We start from the raw sequence: 15,352 nt of genomic DNA on the forward strand, positions 1-15,352 counted from the left end.
ATGATGCTACTGATGTCTGTTTACTTGTTTTGATGTCTGTCTCCCCCCTTCTAGGCTGTGAACCCATCGTGGGTGGGGATTGTCTCTATTTGTTGCCAAACTGCACTTTCCAAGCGCTTAATACAGTGCTCTGCACACAGTAAGCGCTCAACAAATACGATTGAATAAATGAATGAATTCACTGAGCGCTTTCTGTGTGCAACACACTGTATTGAAAGCCTGGGACAATACAATAATGTAAGTTGACCTGATCCCTGCCCTCAAGGCACGCACAACCTGAGAGTTGTTTTTCACCGTGGCCACTGAAGAGGGTAGTTTCTTGTCCTCCTGATCTTTGGGGTGTCCTATGAGCCTAGAGAGATTGAATTTCAGCTCCAGCTGCCCCACATAAATTTAGGTCCCTTCTCCTCCACCACGTATTCTTTTCTGGAGCCCCGAAGCTCATCTTTTTGAAGGAGAACCACCGACCTCACAGGTGCCGTTACCGGGGGAGCAACTTCTTTGAGAGTGAATTCTATGCCAGTGGGTAGAGCTCAGTTCTTCTGGCGCTATCCCCTCGGCAGCAGAGCACAGCAGCAGAGCCCGGTGGCGTTCACGTCCGACCTGGCAGAAGACTGACTCGCAAGCCTTTCGAAGGCCAACCGCTGTCTCCGGCTCGGTATAAGTCCGGAAATAGACACGCAAAAGTTTTCACTTTTCAGTGTCACGTAGGTGTGAGCTCCATGGAGATGGGCACTGGCTTTGTTCACGTCCGACCTGGCAGAAGACTGACTCGCAAGCCTTTCGAAGGCCAACCGCTGTCTCCGGCTTGGTATAAGTCCGGAAATAGACACGCAAAAGTTTTCACTTTTCAGTGTCACGTAGGTGTGAGCTCCATGGAGATGGGCACTGGCTTTTTCAGACATATATTAGGGCTCAATATGGCAACCCCCTTCTTGTGCCTGCATTAAAACGATGGCTTTGGTTAGCTAATGTAATCTAACATGCTAACGTTTGAAGACAGCACATAGAACCAATTCTCTGGCTTCCTCCCTCTTTCTGGCCACCACCCCTTGTCCAGTCGAAAGCTTGGGGCACCTGGAATTTCTGCTTCTAGCATGGTCTTCAAGTGCCACTTCCAGTGCTCCCCTGGTATAGGGATACCCAGCCAAGGGAGGGACAAAAACACTCTCCCCTCTGCCATTTCAGTTCCATGGTCCTTTCACCCACCTCTTCAAGCTGTTTCCCCTACTGACCTGGAAGGCTCTCTGGAATGGATTCCGTCCTTCTCCTCCATCCCTCAGCAAGAGGACCCATCATGGGAATGGACAGCCTGGTGGAGCATGGAAACAAACATCTCTTTGCAGATCCCATAGGTTTAGGAAACCAAAGTCACTGGCCTAGTTCTACAACCTACGATTCTCCCATGATAAAGGCACCTGGCTGTCTCTCTGGTACCACGGCCCACATCTCCTCATTCACCTTTTTTTTGCAGTGAAAACTAAATCTGGTCCAATCTTCAGATGAAGCGGTGACTGCAAGTAAACCTGACTGCGTACGTGCCAAAGAAGTGCAAGGAAACCACACAAACATCTATCATCCTATCAAAGAAAAAAAATCCAGCAGAGCACATTAGGTATGCAATTAACAATTCTGCATAGACATTTATGGTTGCTCTTTATAAGATTCTGAGTGTGAGAAAAAAATTAGACATTGACCTTTCTCTTACCCCCAAGACCCTTTAAATAGCTTTCATTATTGCTCTCTTTTCTCCAAGCCCTTGTATTCTCAGGCTTTTTCCTCCCTCGCTTCTACTCCCTCCCCCGCAAAAAAGGCCCAGGCTTTCATCCTATAAAAAACTGGTTTTACAGGTTAATTTTCAGATATTTATGAGTAGATATTTCACTCTAACTGAACCCACATTTTCCCACGGCTCTTCATAGTGAGAGGTGGCGACCTGAGTTGGGGAAGTTTTCCCCTGAGTCATTTCAGGAAATCTCTACATCCTCAAGAGAACTTGGTAATGATAACCCGATGGGCAAGATGCCAGATAGGTGAAGCAGCTCTGAAGTCCTGGGGATTTTTCAGAACCCTGCATCTACACTACACCTGGGAATGGGGGGTTTGAGAAGGTCCTGAATGCAACTTTTCCCCTTTTATGTTCCACAGACATTTGGGGTAGGGGGGTAGGGCAAGAGAGTCATTCTAGGGACCCGGATCCAACTCAGCCCCACAAGGTGCCTTTCTACTCCACTCCATAGTACTGGATAATTCATCTTGCAGAACTTCTAGTCAGATAGCTAAACAGTTTCCTCTGGGAACCAGGGTCGATTGCCTTTTCCCCAGCTCTAAACCCAGACAAATTATCAGGAGCCAAACTAAACAAATCCTTCTTCTTCTTGGTGTTTTCAACTCTTTCTCAAATATTTAAACTGTACTGAATTTCTTTAGTCTTTCTTGGAAAAAAAAAAGATCACCTTTGTTTTTAGCCTTTTCAGAACATTCCCCTTCCAAAACTGCTTGGGATTTTCTAGCAACACCCTCACCAAAGACACTCTGAGAGGAGCTAATCCCTCATGCAAGTGTTCAATAGTGTCTAATTCCCACCCATGTATTTTCTCCGGGTGCTCAGTTCAGTGTTCTGCACACAGTAAGCACTTAGTAAATGCTCTTACTACTATTCCCATGGTTACTGAGAGGAAGCAGGTACGGACTATCCGTAAGGCGGCTCTTGAAGAACCAGTGTGGAGGTAGGAGGCTAGATACTATTCATCTTCATCCCCATCCCTAACACCCTCCCAAAACTACCTTGAATCTACTTCTCCCTTAATCCTGAGGGTTCAGCACCTTACTACTTCCCCGTCCCCCAACCAAATGCCTACAGGGATGATTCAGGGTGGTGACCAAGCCATAGAACTGACCTGAGTCATGAGAAATATTCTGTGGTCTCCTCTGGTCTCTATTCCCCGATAAGCGCTTTACCTCATTTTTTCCTTCATGGAAGGTAAGTGAGAATGAGAAATAGGACCATTCCTTTAAATGACATAGTGTTTCTTTTATTTAATTCCTGAGGTAAAAAACAAAAGCATCAACATTCCGCTACGGTGAAGTATACACATAACTATAAATTCATTGACATTGGTATACAAAAGAGTCTCTCGCCTCCTGAGAGACTGGTTGACATTTGGTGTGCATCCTGATGCAGTTCTTTGGCAGGTGAAATTGAAATGGGTTTCCAAACAAACTATGATAAAAGCCTGGATTGACGATTAGTCCAACTAGAGTGCAATTACATCTTTCAAATCACAAAGAATATGCCCGAGGCTACTGCTTTGTAACTTCACGAATGGAGCCGAAAATCCAGTTGTCCTACTTGACTGAGGAAGTCCCCATTTTCCTATCACAATTATAAAAATTTAAATTTACATCCTCTTAATGTAAAAAGAGGTTAAAAACACAAGTGAAGGACACTACCAGTCCAAATTTGAAAACATTGATACCCAAACACGTAGAAATCTTAGATTTCAATTCCCTAAAAAAGTTGGACTTCATTTTGCCACTAAGTATCCATTTATGAAGAATATGTTATTACGGTTTATAGGAATTCTTATGTAAAGTGTTTTATACAATCAGACTTTCTATCTGAGGGTTCACACTGAGTTCTAATGATGAGAATTTAACCAATGTCTCAATGCAGCACATTCTATTCAATTCATATGATAGTTTAAATGAGTTCATACTGTCTCAGTATGAATTAGAAGCCCAAACACTTTGCTATATAACTGAAAATTGACTTTGTACTATTTGCTATATAACATCTGTGGCACCTTAAATGCCATAATCGAAAGTGCTCTAGAAATGCATAGCTAGATCTTTGCATAGAGAAATCTGCTTCATTTACTGATAAAGATTATCTGGCTATGTATGAGCATCCCTGAAAGATATCTGCGTAACACTTGGGGTTGTGAACTACAATAGTGTTTATCAAAATAATTTGGGACCCAAACAAACAAAACAACATTTCTTCCTACTGCTTTGCAGCGAAGTGTCATTTTAAAAATTACAGATCTGCAATTCAAGAGGGCAGTCTATGCTTAATTATTTTAAATATGTCTAGGACATATTTAATGGAAAATGTTCAATGGTGTTACTTTATTAAATATTTGAATTTCAAAATTTTCAGCGAAGCTGGCTTTCTAACAAAATAAGAGCAAAGCTGCTTAAAGTCACACTTGAATATGTAAAGAAAAAATGTCAGTAGACAATGCATAGTGTACAGTACTTCAAACTTGAAGATAACATCAGGAAACTAACTTGGGAATAACAACCTAAATAAAAAAAAAACAAATCAAAATTCGGCATTAAGAATAAATATGACTGAATCTAGCGTTATAGAAAAGTCCTCCTTAGGTGAGATCCGGGCAGTTCTCTGAATATGGCAAGAGTAATTTTCTTTTTAATTTCTCAATTTCGCTTCCTTGACAGTGAGAATACCCGAAGTCTGATCACCACTTTCCTTTCATATATGTAAAGACTCCCTTTTGTGCTTCAGTTGGCCCTCTTGGCTACCCACAGAACTGTGACAACAAGAAAGGGAATCTGGATTAAAGGGACTGTTGAGAGAGCAGATAAGCAATCCCCACTGGCTCCCCTGAGTGCCTGATATCCAGAAAAAATAACAGCATCAACACTCACAAAAACATAATCCACCATGCATATTTGTTGGAATTTTCATGTTCAGTCTCCAACTGCAATGCGATGAATTGTCGCCTATTCCTGGCTTGGGGACAAAGGTAGCAAAAACATTGTGACTCCCAAGATAATTTCCCAATCTCATTTTAACCAAATAACTACCTTCTCCCCTTTCAAACTCTTTTAAAAGAGCCCCCAAAGCCAGAGGTGCTACCAAAATAGCAAAAGAGACTGGCAGAAGTTCCATCTCCCTTATTTCCCTCTTACAAAACCAAACTGAAGGCTAAGGAGCCTGACTAAAACAGACGCTAATGGTTAATCATGACTTTCTTGGAGTGATGTAGGGACTAGGCATTCTCTAGGGACAGCTAGGGAAATGGCCTTTTACCTGTCCATCAGGGGGACCTTAAACCCCAACCAGTCACCTCCCACTAGGACACACTCTGGTCCTGCTGTTTCAGTGAACAGCACAGCCACTGACACCCTGTACCTTTCTCCTCTGAGATCTGCAGGACAAATGACCCAGAATTCGGGGGCTTTTCATCCAGGCAGATGAAAAGTGTCAAACTGAATTAAATCCTTCTTCTTCGACTCTCTCGCCATGGTACAAAGGTCCTATCCGGTAGGGTTTGCCAATCTCGCCCCATCGAGATACCCCTCTTCCCTGAATGGAATCACTTAACTTCCTTCTCCTTGAAATCAACAGACTCCAAAAATATCTGTCCTTACCTCGGTTACTGGTGACTGTACCGGTAGTCTCTGCTGAGTCTGACTGGGTTATGCTCCTCCCTCTCCCCAGCACTTCCTCAATCACTAATTCTGGGGTGTGGCTCATCCAGAAAAATGCCTGAGATCTGAACCCAGCTGCTGGTCCAGGGTACAGTCCGCGTATTGGAGAGGAGAGAAGAAGCATCCTAGAAGAGTGCGAGTACGCTCTTAGCTCGTACCCACCAAGAGAGGAGAATGCCTGTGAAGACAGTCCTCTCCAAAATAGGGGAAATTGGGTACTCGATCGGAGGTGCTCGTTAGAAAGGGTGGGGGAAACAGGAAAAACCTCTGGCTATCCAGGAGAAAGGAAAGGAGGATTGAGGGAGACCGTGGAAGGGAAATCTTTTAAGGGTCTCAGAGAAACCTCAGAGAAGTCCCCTTCAAGAAGGGAAGAAGAAAAGAGTGTCCAAACCAAACAAGAGTTCACTGCTTCCCAACTCACTGACCTGAAGGACCTTCTTTCCTGAAGAATTCTCTGGGTGCTTAAAGAGTCCGAATAGAAACAAGACCCCTCCTGGGTTTCCTGCTTGTAAGGTCACTTGCCTAGCACAGTTCTGTGAACCTGTAGGTGCCAAATCAGTTTTTTGTTGTGGTAGTCTACGATGATGAGATTATTAGAGTTGGGAGCAGCCCCACGGCTCTGCGAATCCCGCTAGCCTCTCTCTCTGCTCACTGAAATGACCGGCGTGACCCCAATTCTGTGGTTTTCCCTTGGCCACTGGGGGCCGTTCAGATCCGCAGAGGCTCACGCAGAATACGCCCTTTTTAATCCACTCTTCCCACACTGACTAATAGCTCAACTGAATTCTTTTCCCAGAGCCTCCCCTGGGCACCATCTTATGCAGGAAAAGAAAAACACTTGGGCAAAAATGCCGTTCCAGTCCTTAAAGCTTAGAGGGCTGCTTTAGCTTCTAGGAGCCACATGGTTTAACACAATCTGTACACAGTACAGAGGAGATAGCGGTCCTACAAATGTTGTGCTCCTGAGGGGGCATGTCTAGATTGCATAGTTCATTGGACTCCAAGCTCAGTTCTGCCTTTAGTGCTATATACAGTACATAAATATGACTAGTGTTTGCTTTATGAATAAAATCAAGGGTTAAAAACATGGGCTTCCGTGACTAGGGAAAATCGCTTCCATCGTAGATGACAGGTCGGTCGGCCATCAAGTGATAAAAAACTTTTTTGGAGACAAACCTGCAAGGGACACACACACACACACACACACACGCACACACACAAAGAAAAAAATCAAAAAGAAGACCGTTAATTCCAGCACCGCAAATCAGAATGTATAGCTGGCTGTTCTGACTGTTGTTACTCTCGCTATTAGTGTCATCAGTATTCTCAGGCTCTTACATGGAAATTGTGGGGCGTAAAAGTGTTCCCCCCCCATAAAGATGAATGAACTTTCCCAGGGTATGACTCCCACATGTGGAGAGTCAACACTCAGTCTTCTCATCGGTACCTGGTCCCCAGGATGAATTCCCTCACCTCATGAGCAGAAAGTAAGCTTACTCTCTGAGGGACAACTATTGATTCTCATCTGTCCTCTGGAGCTGGCTCTTGATTGAGCATGGAATTCTCTGAACCTCGACAAGAAACTGTGTGCCATGCATTCCCCAAAGCAGACACAGACTCTGGGGTCACTCTCCAAAATGGACCACTGCTCTAGCTAACAGACTGAGGAGGTAGATGGTTTGTATATATTTTGATAGGCATTTAATTATTTGTTCTTAGCTCTTCAACATTTCTAATCCCTTACCCAGGAACAAGGGTCTCCCGCTTCTAACATTTTGCCCTGATCATTCCCTAAACCTAGAATTACCTGCCACCATTTCCTCTGTCCTGCTACCCACATTTGGCAAATTCAATTCAAAACCCACTTTGTAGGGATGATAATAATAATTATAGAAGTACCTTTAAGCACTTACTATGTGCTAAGTGCTGGGGGAGATACAAGACAATCGGCTCAAACACAGTCCCTGTCCCACATGGGGCTCACACAGTCTTAGGGGGAGGGCGAACAGGTATTTAAAACCCATTTTACAGATGAGGAAACTGAGGCCCAGAGAAGTTTAGTGACTTGCCCAGGGTCACCTAGCAGGTAGGTGGTGGGGCTGGGATTAGAGTCATTATTTGATTAGAATAACTATTAACCAATTTAGTGATGAATAATTATGGGCTGCCAAAAAGACAATAATGTGGAAACCAGGCATTTCCATACTTCCTCCTCTATTCAATGGTAAGGTCCTCTGGGGAAAGGACCATATCTAATTTAGATACATAAGGCCACAGTTCCTAGTATCCGGGATCCTATGGGTTCTCAACTATTGCCTGACGTTGAGGATGACACAGAACTGCAAGAATATTGACTTCGGATCTGTTATACAATTAATGAGAGAACAGTTGCTTTCTCCTTAGGGTGCTGGAAGAGGAATTCATAGGGTGTGAAACTTCTAATGCTTTGTACAATTACATGGCAGCTCTCTTCTTCCTCCCTCTCTTTTCCTTCTTATAACCAGCTATTTTTCTTTTCAATCAATTGTATTTACTGAGCGCTCACTGCGTGCAGAGCACTTGTACTAAGCACTAGGGAGAGTGCAATATAAAAGAGGTGGTAGACATGTTTCCTGCCCACAGTGACCTTATAACTCCACAAAAGCTCCTTCCCGGTCAACCGAACCTCCTCTGCTTCCTTATGTTTAGTCACCCTCAGGGGTGGTCGCTTCCCGGAACAGAGGCTATGAAACCTAAGCCCTTCTAACGAACCTCGTCTGAAATCGGAAAATGCCCAAGGGGAGACAACGGCAGCCCCCATCCCTGCAAGGATATCGACGGGGAAGTTGTACTGTCTGATTCAGGCTCTTGAATGAGACTAGCTGTGGGCTTGCTGTCCTGGGACCAAGGATTTCCCACTGCCTGGCTCCTATACCGGTTTCTACAGACAAGTACTCTCCCCACCTTCAAAGATTTATTGAAGGCACATCTCCGCCAAGAGGCCTTTCCTGACTGAGCCCTCGTTTCCTTTTTTTCCACACTCTTCTGCGTCACCCTGACCTGCTCTCTTTATCACCCCTCCCTCATCCCCAGGGCTGTTACGTATATATCTGTAATTTATTTAATGTCTGTCTCCCCTACTAGACTGTAAGCTCGTTGTGGATAGGGAATGTGCCTGTTATATTGCTGTATGGTACTCTCCCAAGCTTTTAGTACAGTGCTCTACTGTAAGCCTTCAATAAATACAACTGATACATGTTTAACTTTGCCACTTAGCACCAAACTGCTTCTAACTTGAGAAGCCCTGCTACCCACTGCTATCCAAAACCGGCATTTTCCAGTTTCTGGAAAAACATATTAGAAATAGTCAAGTTGGGAATCACGTCGTAAAAGGTAAATTGTGTCTCTGGCATAGCAGTTTAATCCTCATCCTCTCTCCTGGGAAAGGCATTACGCATTCCATGAGTGGTAAGAAACTGCTCATTTTGATATTCACCACTAAATATCAATAAAGTAGCAATAAATATTAAACAGCAACATAGCGGCACTTACCTAGAAAAGGTGTTGTCAAATATCAGCGTGTAAATTCCCGGCTCCCTAACTTTGAGTTGCCCTCTGATGTTTTCCTTATGGGCATTGCATCGGGTCATTGGAATAAGAACCTGAAAGATAATTTCAAAGACGGACACTCTGAGACACTGTATTATCGGGGGCTTTTTTGGGGGCAGGGTTAGATAAGTTCATTTTGCTTTTTGTACTCAGAGAGGAGATGGGTTTTCCTTAATGGTGAGGAACCGTACGGCTGGGCTGTTACCCAGGTCAGGCTAACTGCCTAGCAGCAGGCTGAATCCAGCAATCAGTGGCATTTATTGGGCACTTCCTGTGTGCAGCATTCCTGATACCAAATCACTGGGCAGAACTTCCAGGAAGTGGATTTCTGGGCATAGGGTTTCTGCAGATTGGATGAATTTGGGGATAATAGTAATAATAATAATAATGGTATTTGTTAAGCACTTACTATGTGCCAAGCACTGTTCTAGGCACTGGGATAGATACAAGGTAATCAGGTTGTCCCACGTGGGGCTCACAGTCTTAATCCCCATTTTACAGATGAGGGAACTGAGGCCCACAGAAGTTATGTGACTTGCCCCAAGTCACACAGCTGACAGGTTGTAGAGCCGGAATTAGAACCCACGACCTCTGACTCCCAAGCCCGTGGAGTATACAAATTACTCCATTTGCACCTTACCAAACTCCTCCAGTTCACCGCGGACTTGCCCCAGGGCTCACTGGGCTAATGCCACCCAGATATTTCCAGATATTCTGATGGGACTAGTCCAACCCAGATCTTTAGCTTCCGGCAACTGCTTCAAGAAGTAGCCCTGGATGCTCTATCCTCCTAAGCCTCCAGATTTGGTTTCATACTGGATTCGCAGTTCAGAGATAACTGGAACATGTAAGTGAGACTTTAAAGGGATCCCAAAGGGAGACAAAACAAGGCCAGCTCATGGGGGCAAATTAATCACTCTGGGACAGTTCCCTAAGGTTTCATTTCATTCACTGGAAAAATAATTTACTTAACAGCAGTCTAATTTACTCTCCAGAGTCATTTATTTCCAGATAGCTTTTACCTCAAAGACTAATAATAGAAAACTTCAGAGCCAAAAAATGCTTTACCTTCAAGAGCCTCACCAGTTTATGGATATCCTCTCTTTCTCCCTCCCTCTCTCTTCTCCTCCCCTCCCACCAGGACTAGGAGACTGATATTTTCTATTTAAGAAAAACTTAGCTGGTGCTTCCCTGTGGAAGAGCATGGGCCTGGGAGACAGAGGACCTGAGTTCTAAGCCTGGCTCTAGCATCTGCTTGCTGGTGACCTTGGGCAAGTCCTTTAACTTCTCCTGTTCTCCTTCCTACTTGTGAGCTTCATGTGGCATAGGGACTGTGTTCAACCTGATAAACCTGTATCTACCCCACTACTTAGAACAATATTTGACACATAGTAAGCGCTTAAATACCATTAAAAGAAAAAATACCCCATATAACCTAAAATACCCCTCTAGACTGGGAGTTCACTGTGGGCGGGGATTGCCACTCTTCATTGTTGCACTGCACTTTCCCAAGCACTGTACTACAGTGCTCTGCACACGGTAAGTGCTTAATAGATACGACTGAATGAGTGAATTGAATGAAATGATATTTTACCACCTCACAACCACTCAAAAAAGGCACCAGAGGGGGGATGCCCTTTGAATTAAGCCTGCAGAATCATATATTTTTTCATTATTCAATTACCAAGCACTGTTTCCAGAGCCATTCTGTGCATTATACAAATTAAGAGTTTCCAAGTTTCACTTAAAGGGCCTAGGGGGAGGCCCCCTTACCCCAGGCTGTAAATTTTGTTATATTGTACTCTCCCACGCGCTTAGTATGGCACCGTGCACACAGTAAGCACTGAAAACATACGATCGATCGATCGACTGACGGACAGCAGGGACCACATTAGGTGTACGTTCTGCACAAGGCCTAGCCCAGTGCGTGTGCTCAATCAACTTGAAATCTCAACAGACACCAAAAAAGTATAGCCTTAGGTGAGAAACAGAAACTCAGGAGCAGAAAACCCACCTCACTGTTAAGACAACTTCCTGTTTACTTTCACAGTGTGTCGCCAAAAGTAGCACAGACTTGAAAGAAAATTTGCAGGGTTTGAAGCTCCTTGAACTTTGCTACTGAAAAGCAGGTTTCTAATCATATGCTCTTTCAATAATAACTCTCATATCCAGGTATTCGTGATCACTTTTCACCTGGACGCTCACATTACAACTAATTTAAACCCATCAATCCATCAGTCGCATTTTCTGAGCTCTTACAGTGTGCAGACCCCTGTACTTGGGAGAGTACAATAGAACAGAATTGGCAGACATGTTCCCATCATACGTCTAACCAGGTAGCAGAGCTGTATCGCGGAGTCACGCTGAGTTAGTCATTTAGTCCTTGTTAGGACTATTTTAGGTCTCAAATCTAATCCGGGAGAAAACAAAAATGACGGAAACCATAACGTAGCAGCCATGGAAACAAGGGGTCTCCCATTTTACACTAGCACCTGCCTCTTGGTCCTAACACTGAAATACCCGTTGGTTGCGTGGTTTTGGGTATCGGCCAATGTCGACATTGTGTAGCTGGGCTAGAAGACTTCCTCTTCAACCTGGGTGATTTTCTTCCAACACTTTGGCCAACCGTCAGCTGTTTCTTGGCACCAAGCTATTAAAATTATGTTTGTTACCACACTGAACTCCAAGATCCACACCCATGCCTGTGTTCACAGTTGGGTGGGAGTTGTAGCTGGAGTTGCCAGAGGTGTGAGAGCTTTCCTTTAAGGACCACGGCTATCATAACAACGGGCAAGGGCCTTGTGGACTTAGAAAACTATTACTGCCACCCACGGAGTTGGGGAGGAGTAAGAGTGGACGCCGAAGGAGATCAGACCTCCCGGGCTAGATAATCCCAATCTCCACTTCCAATGGAGCTTCAGAATCAGAACGGGGTGACCCGCTCCCATCCCGCTTCTCTACACTTAGCGGATGGGCCCCGGTCCCTGCCGGGAAAGCAAGATGGGCAGAACGTTGGGAAGGTCATGGCGGATTCGCATGTTTGCCGGGGAGGACGAAGCAATGAAAGACTGATCTCCAATTAGCGTTAGGGTAACTGAGTTTACTGTTGATATTTTTGAGTGGTTTCATTTTCGTCATTTTTGAATGGTTTCATTTTAACTTGTTTCAACTAACTGGATTATAGCCTGGTGGGCAGGGAACCAATTCTGATATATTGTACTCTCCCAAGTACTTAATACAGTGCTCTGCACACAGTAAGCACTCAATAAATGGTTGACGGCTGTCCTTCCCCACTTGTAACTTACTCTGCTTTAACTCATTTGTGTGCTATTTGTGTGTAATTACCTGAGTTTAGCACACAGCTCTGTTTGTTGCGAGCATGCAATAAAGGTCAGCAATAGTAAAACGAATAAAACACCGCAAATTGACACCCAGGGAATTCCCTGTTGTGAGGGACTGGACGAGGGTAGGTATTTAACTACATGGGTGAGGTGGTGTGTTGTGGAAAAACAAAAAATGTGCACTACTGCATTAAGTGGGTAGCAGTGGTCTATGTCCTAAGCCTATAGCTCTGGATTCTGGGTCTGATCCCAAAGGAACTAAGGAAGTGGATCCGACCTTGGGAAAGGAAACAAAAGGGACATGATTTAACTGGGAAAATATGGCCCAAGACAAGGAGCTTTAGTAGATTAATGGACTAAAGTGGGAAGAGAACTGGCAGGGTGACAATCTGAAGGATTAGTCGAATCGATCAATCGACGGTAATTACTGAGTGCTTATTGCGTGCAAGGCACTGGGACTGTCCGACTTTAAAACTACTATTCTAATTCACGTTCACCATTTACATTATGAGAAGCAGCGTGGCTCGGTGGAAAGAGCACGGGCTTTGGAGTCAGGGCTCATGAGTTCGAATCTCAGCTCTGCCACTTGGCTGTGTGACTGTGGGCAAGTCACTTAACTTCTCTGTGCCTCAGTTCCCTCATCTGTAAAATGGGGATTAAGACTGTGAGCCCCACGTGGGACAACCTGATTCCCCTATGTCTACCCCAGCGCTTAGAACAGTGCTCGGCACATAGTAAGCGCTTAACAAATACCAACATTATTATTATTATTATTACATTGTAAATCCAAAGTTCAATTCCATTTTTGTTACTGCTCTGAATTTTGACAAATCTCGCTAACGGGAGAGATTTTGGTCAACTCTCATTCTGCCCCTTGGCCTACTCTGGCACTGAGACTGCATAAAAATGGGTTTCTACCAAGGCTGACCGTACCTCCTGTTCACCAGAACAGCCTGGGACTTTAGTAGATGATCCCAGGCCATTCTAGACACTAAATAAAATGAATGACCCGAAATTTTGACTGCCACGGCTAGGCGGGCAAGGCTTCCTTGCATTAACCCGCCACTGCTCACGCACATTTTAAATGTCTCAGTTGCCCGACTGGGCAGAAGCCATCTCATTTCATTCTCAGCCCGACTCCCACGTCACTCTGTAGACAGAGTGACTCTAACCTGACGTTTTCTGCCCCCTGCTTTCACAGCTGTGGAGAAGGAAACGGAAGCGTGGGGGCTTGAGATGGAGTTGCAGTGACCCAGTTTTCAAGACAAAGAACATGCTCCTCAGTCTAACTAGACCTATTCTGGGGGCATCCACTACTGTCACCTAGCAGACGGAAAGGGTAACCCCCAGCTTCACTAAATCTGCTCAGCGTCCGTCCTCTCAATCAATCAACGGCATTTACTGAGTGCCTACTGTGTGCAGAGCACTGTACTAAAAGCTCGGACGTGGACCATGTAACAGAATCGGCAGACCTCATCGGCAAGCAAAAACTCCTCACCGTTGGCTTTAAGGCACTTAACCATCTTGCCCCCTGCTACCTCACCTCTCTATTCTCCTACTACAACCCAGTCCGCAGACTTCGTTCCTCTGGTGCTAACCTTCTCACAGTGCCTCCGTCTCGTCTATCTCGCCGCCGACCTCTGGCCCACATCCTACCTCTGCCTGGGACGGCCTCCCTCCTCGTATCCAACAGATAGTTGCTCTCCCCCATTTCAGAGCCTTATTGAAGGCACATCTCCTCCAGGAAACCTTCCCTGACTGAACCCTCCTCTCCTCTTCTCCCACTTCCTCTGCACCACTCATACTTGCTCCTTCATTCTTCCTCCCTCCCTTCCCCACAGGATAGATGTTTATATCTGTAATTTATTTATATTAATGTCCGTCTCCCCCTTTAGACTGTGAGCTCGCTGCGGGCAGGCAATGTATCTGATGTTATAGTCTACTCTCCCAAGCGCTTAGTACAGTGCTTTGCACACAGTAAGCACCCCAAAAATACGACTGACTGAATGAATGAATGAATGATCCCTTCCCGCAAGGAGCTTACAATCTAGATGGAGAAACAGACATTACAGAAAGAGGAATTGACAGAGGATAAGGATATGTACATAAGTGCTGTGGGGCTGGGTTTGGGATGAGTATCAAAGACCTAAAGGGTACAGAGAAGTGTGGGGGTGATGAATAGGGTGGGAAAATGAGGGGGTAAATCAGCAAAGGTCTCCTGAAAGAGCTATGATTTTAGTTGGGCTTTTAAAAAGTGAAAAGTGGTGGCCTGTCAGATCAATCAATCACATTTACTGAATGCTTACTATGTGCAGAGCACTGTTCTAAGCACTAGGGAGAGTACAATCTTACAGTTGACAGATGTACGTGTTCCCCACCCACAAGGAGATTACAATCTAGAGGGGGATGATATAAAGATATGTTAGATATGAAGGTGAGAGGGAGTTCTAGGCCAGAGGGAAGACGTGGGCAAGGGGTCAAAGGAAAAACAGATGAATTTGAGGTACAGTGAGAAGATTGGCATTAGAGGAGTGAAATGTGAGCCCTGGGTTGAGGTATGGCATCAACAGGCATGGTAGGACAGAGAGAACTAAACTGAGTGCCTTAAAGCCAATAGTAAGGGGTTTCTGTTTGATGATGAGATAATCATAATAATAATAATAATGTTGGTATTTGTTAAGCACTTACTATGCGCCAAGCACCGTTCTAAGCGCTGGGGGAAATACAAAGTTATCAGCTTGTCCCAAGTAGGGCTCACAGTCTACATCCCCATTTTTCAGATGAGGTAACTGAGGCACAGAGAAATTAAGTGACTTGCCCATGGTCACACAGCTGACAAGTGGCAGAGCTGGGATTAGAACCCATGACCTCTGCCTCGTAAGCCCGGGATCTTTCCACTAAGCCACGCTCCTTCTTAATGAAACAATGAATCAACAAATGACTTAATGAGATGACTCGGCAAC

The 15,352-nt window shown here is 44.8% G+C and overlaps 1 protein-coding gene across 4 annotated transcripts in view; it reads right to left on the reverse strand.

The window, feature by feature from the left end:
* Positions 1-3,013: 3,013 nt before the first annotated feature.
* Positions 3,014-15,352, reverse strand: part of FYCO1 (FYVE and coiled-coil domain autophagy adaptor 1) — a 97,843-nt gene continuing 85,504 nt past the window's right edge. For all 4 annotated transcript variants that reach the window (XM_007666151.3, XM_007666150.3, XM_007666147.3 and 1 more), the window contains 2 exons: positions 8,992-9,101; positions 3,014-6,636 (listed from right to left, as the gene is read on the reverse strand). In XM_007666151.3, coding sequence (XP_007664341.2) covers positions 6,561-6,636; positions 8,992-9,101 — 186 coding nt within the window. In that variant the 3' untranslated portion in view covers positions 3,014-6,560. The remainder of the gene's footprint in view (positions 6,637-8,991; positions 9,102-15,352) is intronic.

This window comes from Ornithorhynchus anatinus, chromosome 8 (assembly GCF_004115215.2).
Source record: "Ornithorhynchus anatinus isolate Pmale09 chromosome 8, mOrnAna1.pri.v4, whole genome shotgun sequence".
NCBI classification, from domain to species: domain Eukaryota; kingdom Metazoa; phylum Chordata; class Mammalia; order Monotremata; family Ornithorhynchidae; genus Ornithorhynchus; species Ornithorhynchus anatinus.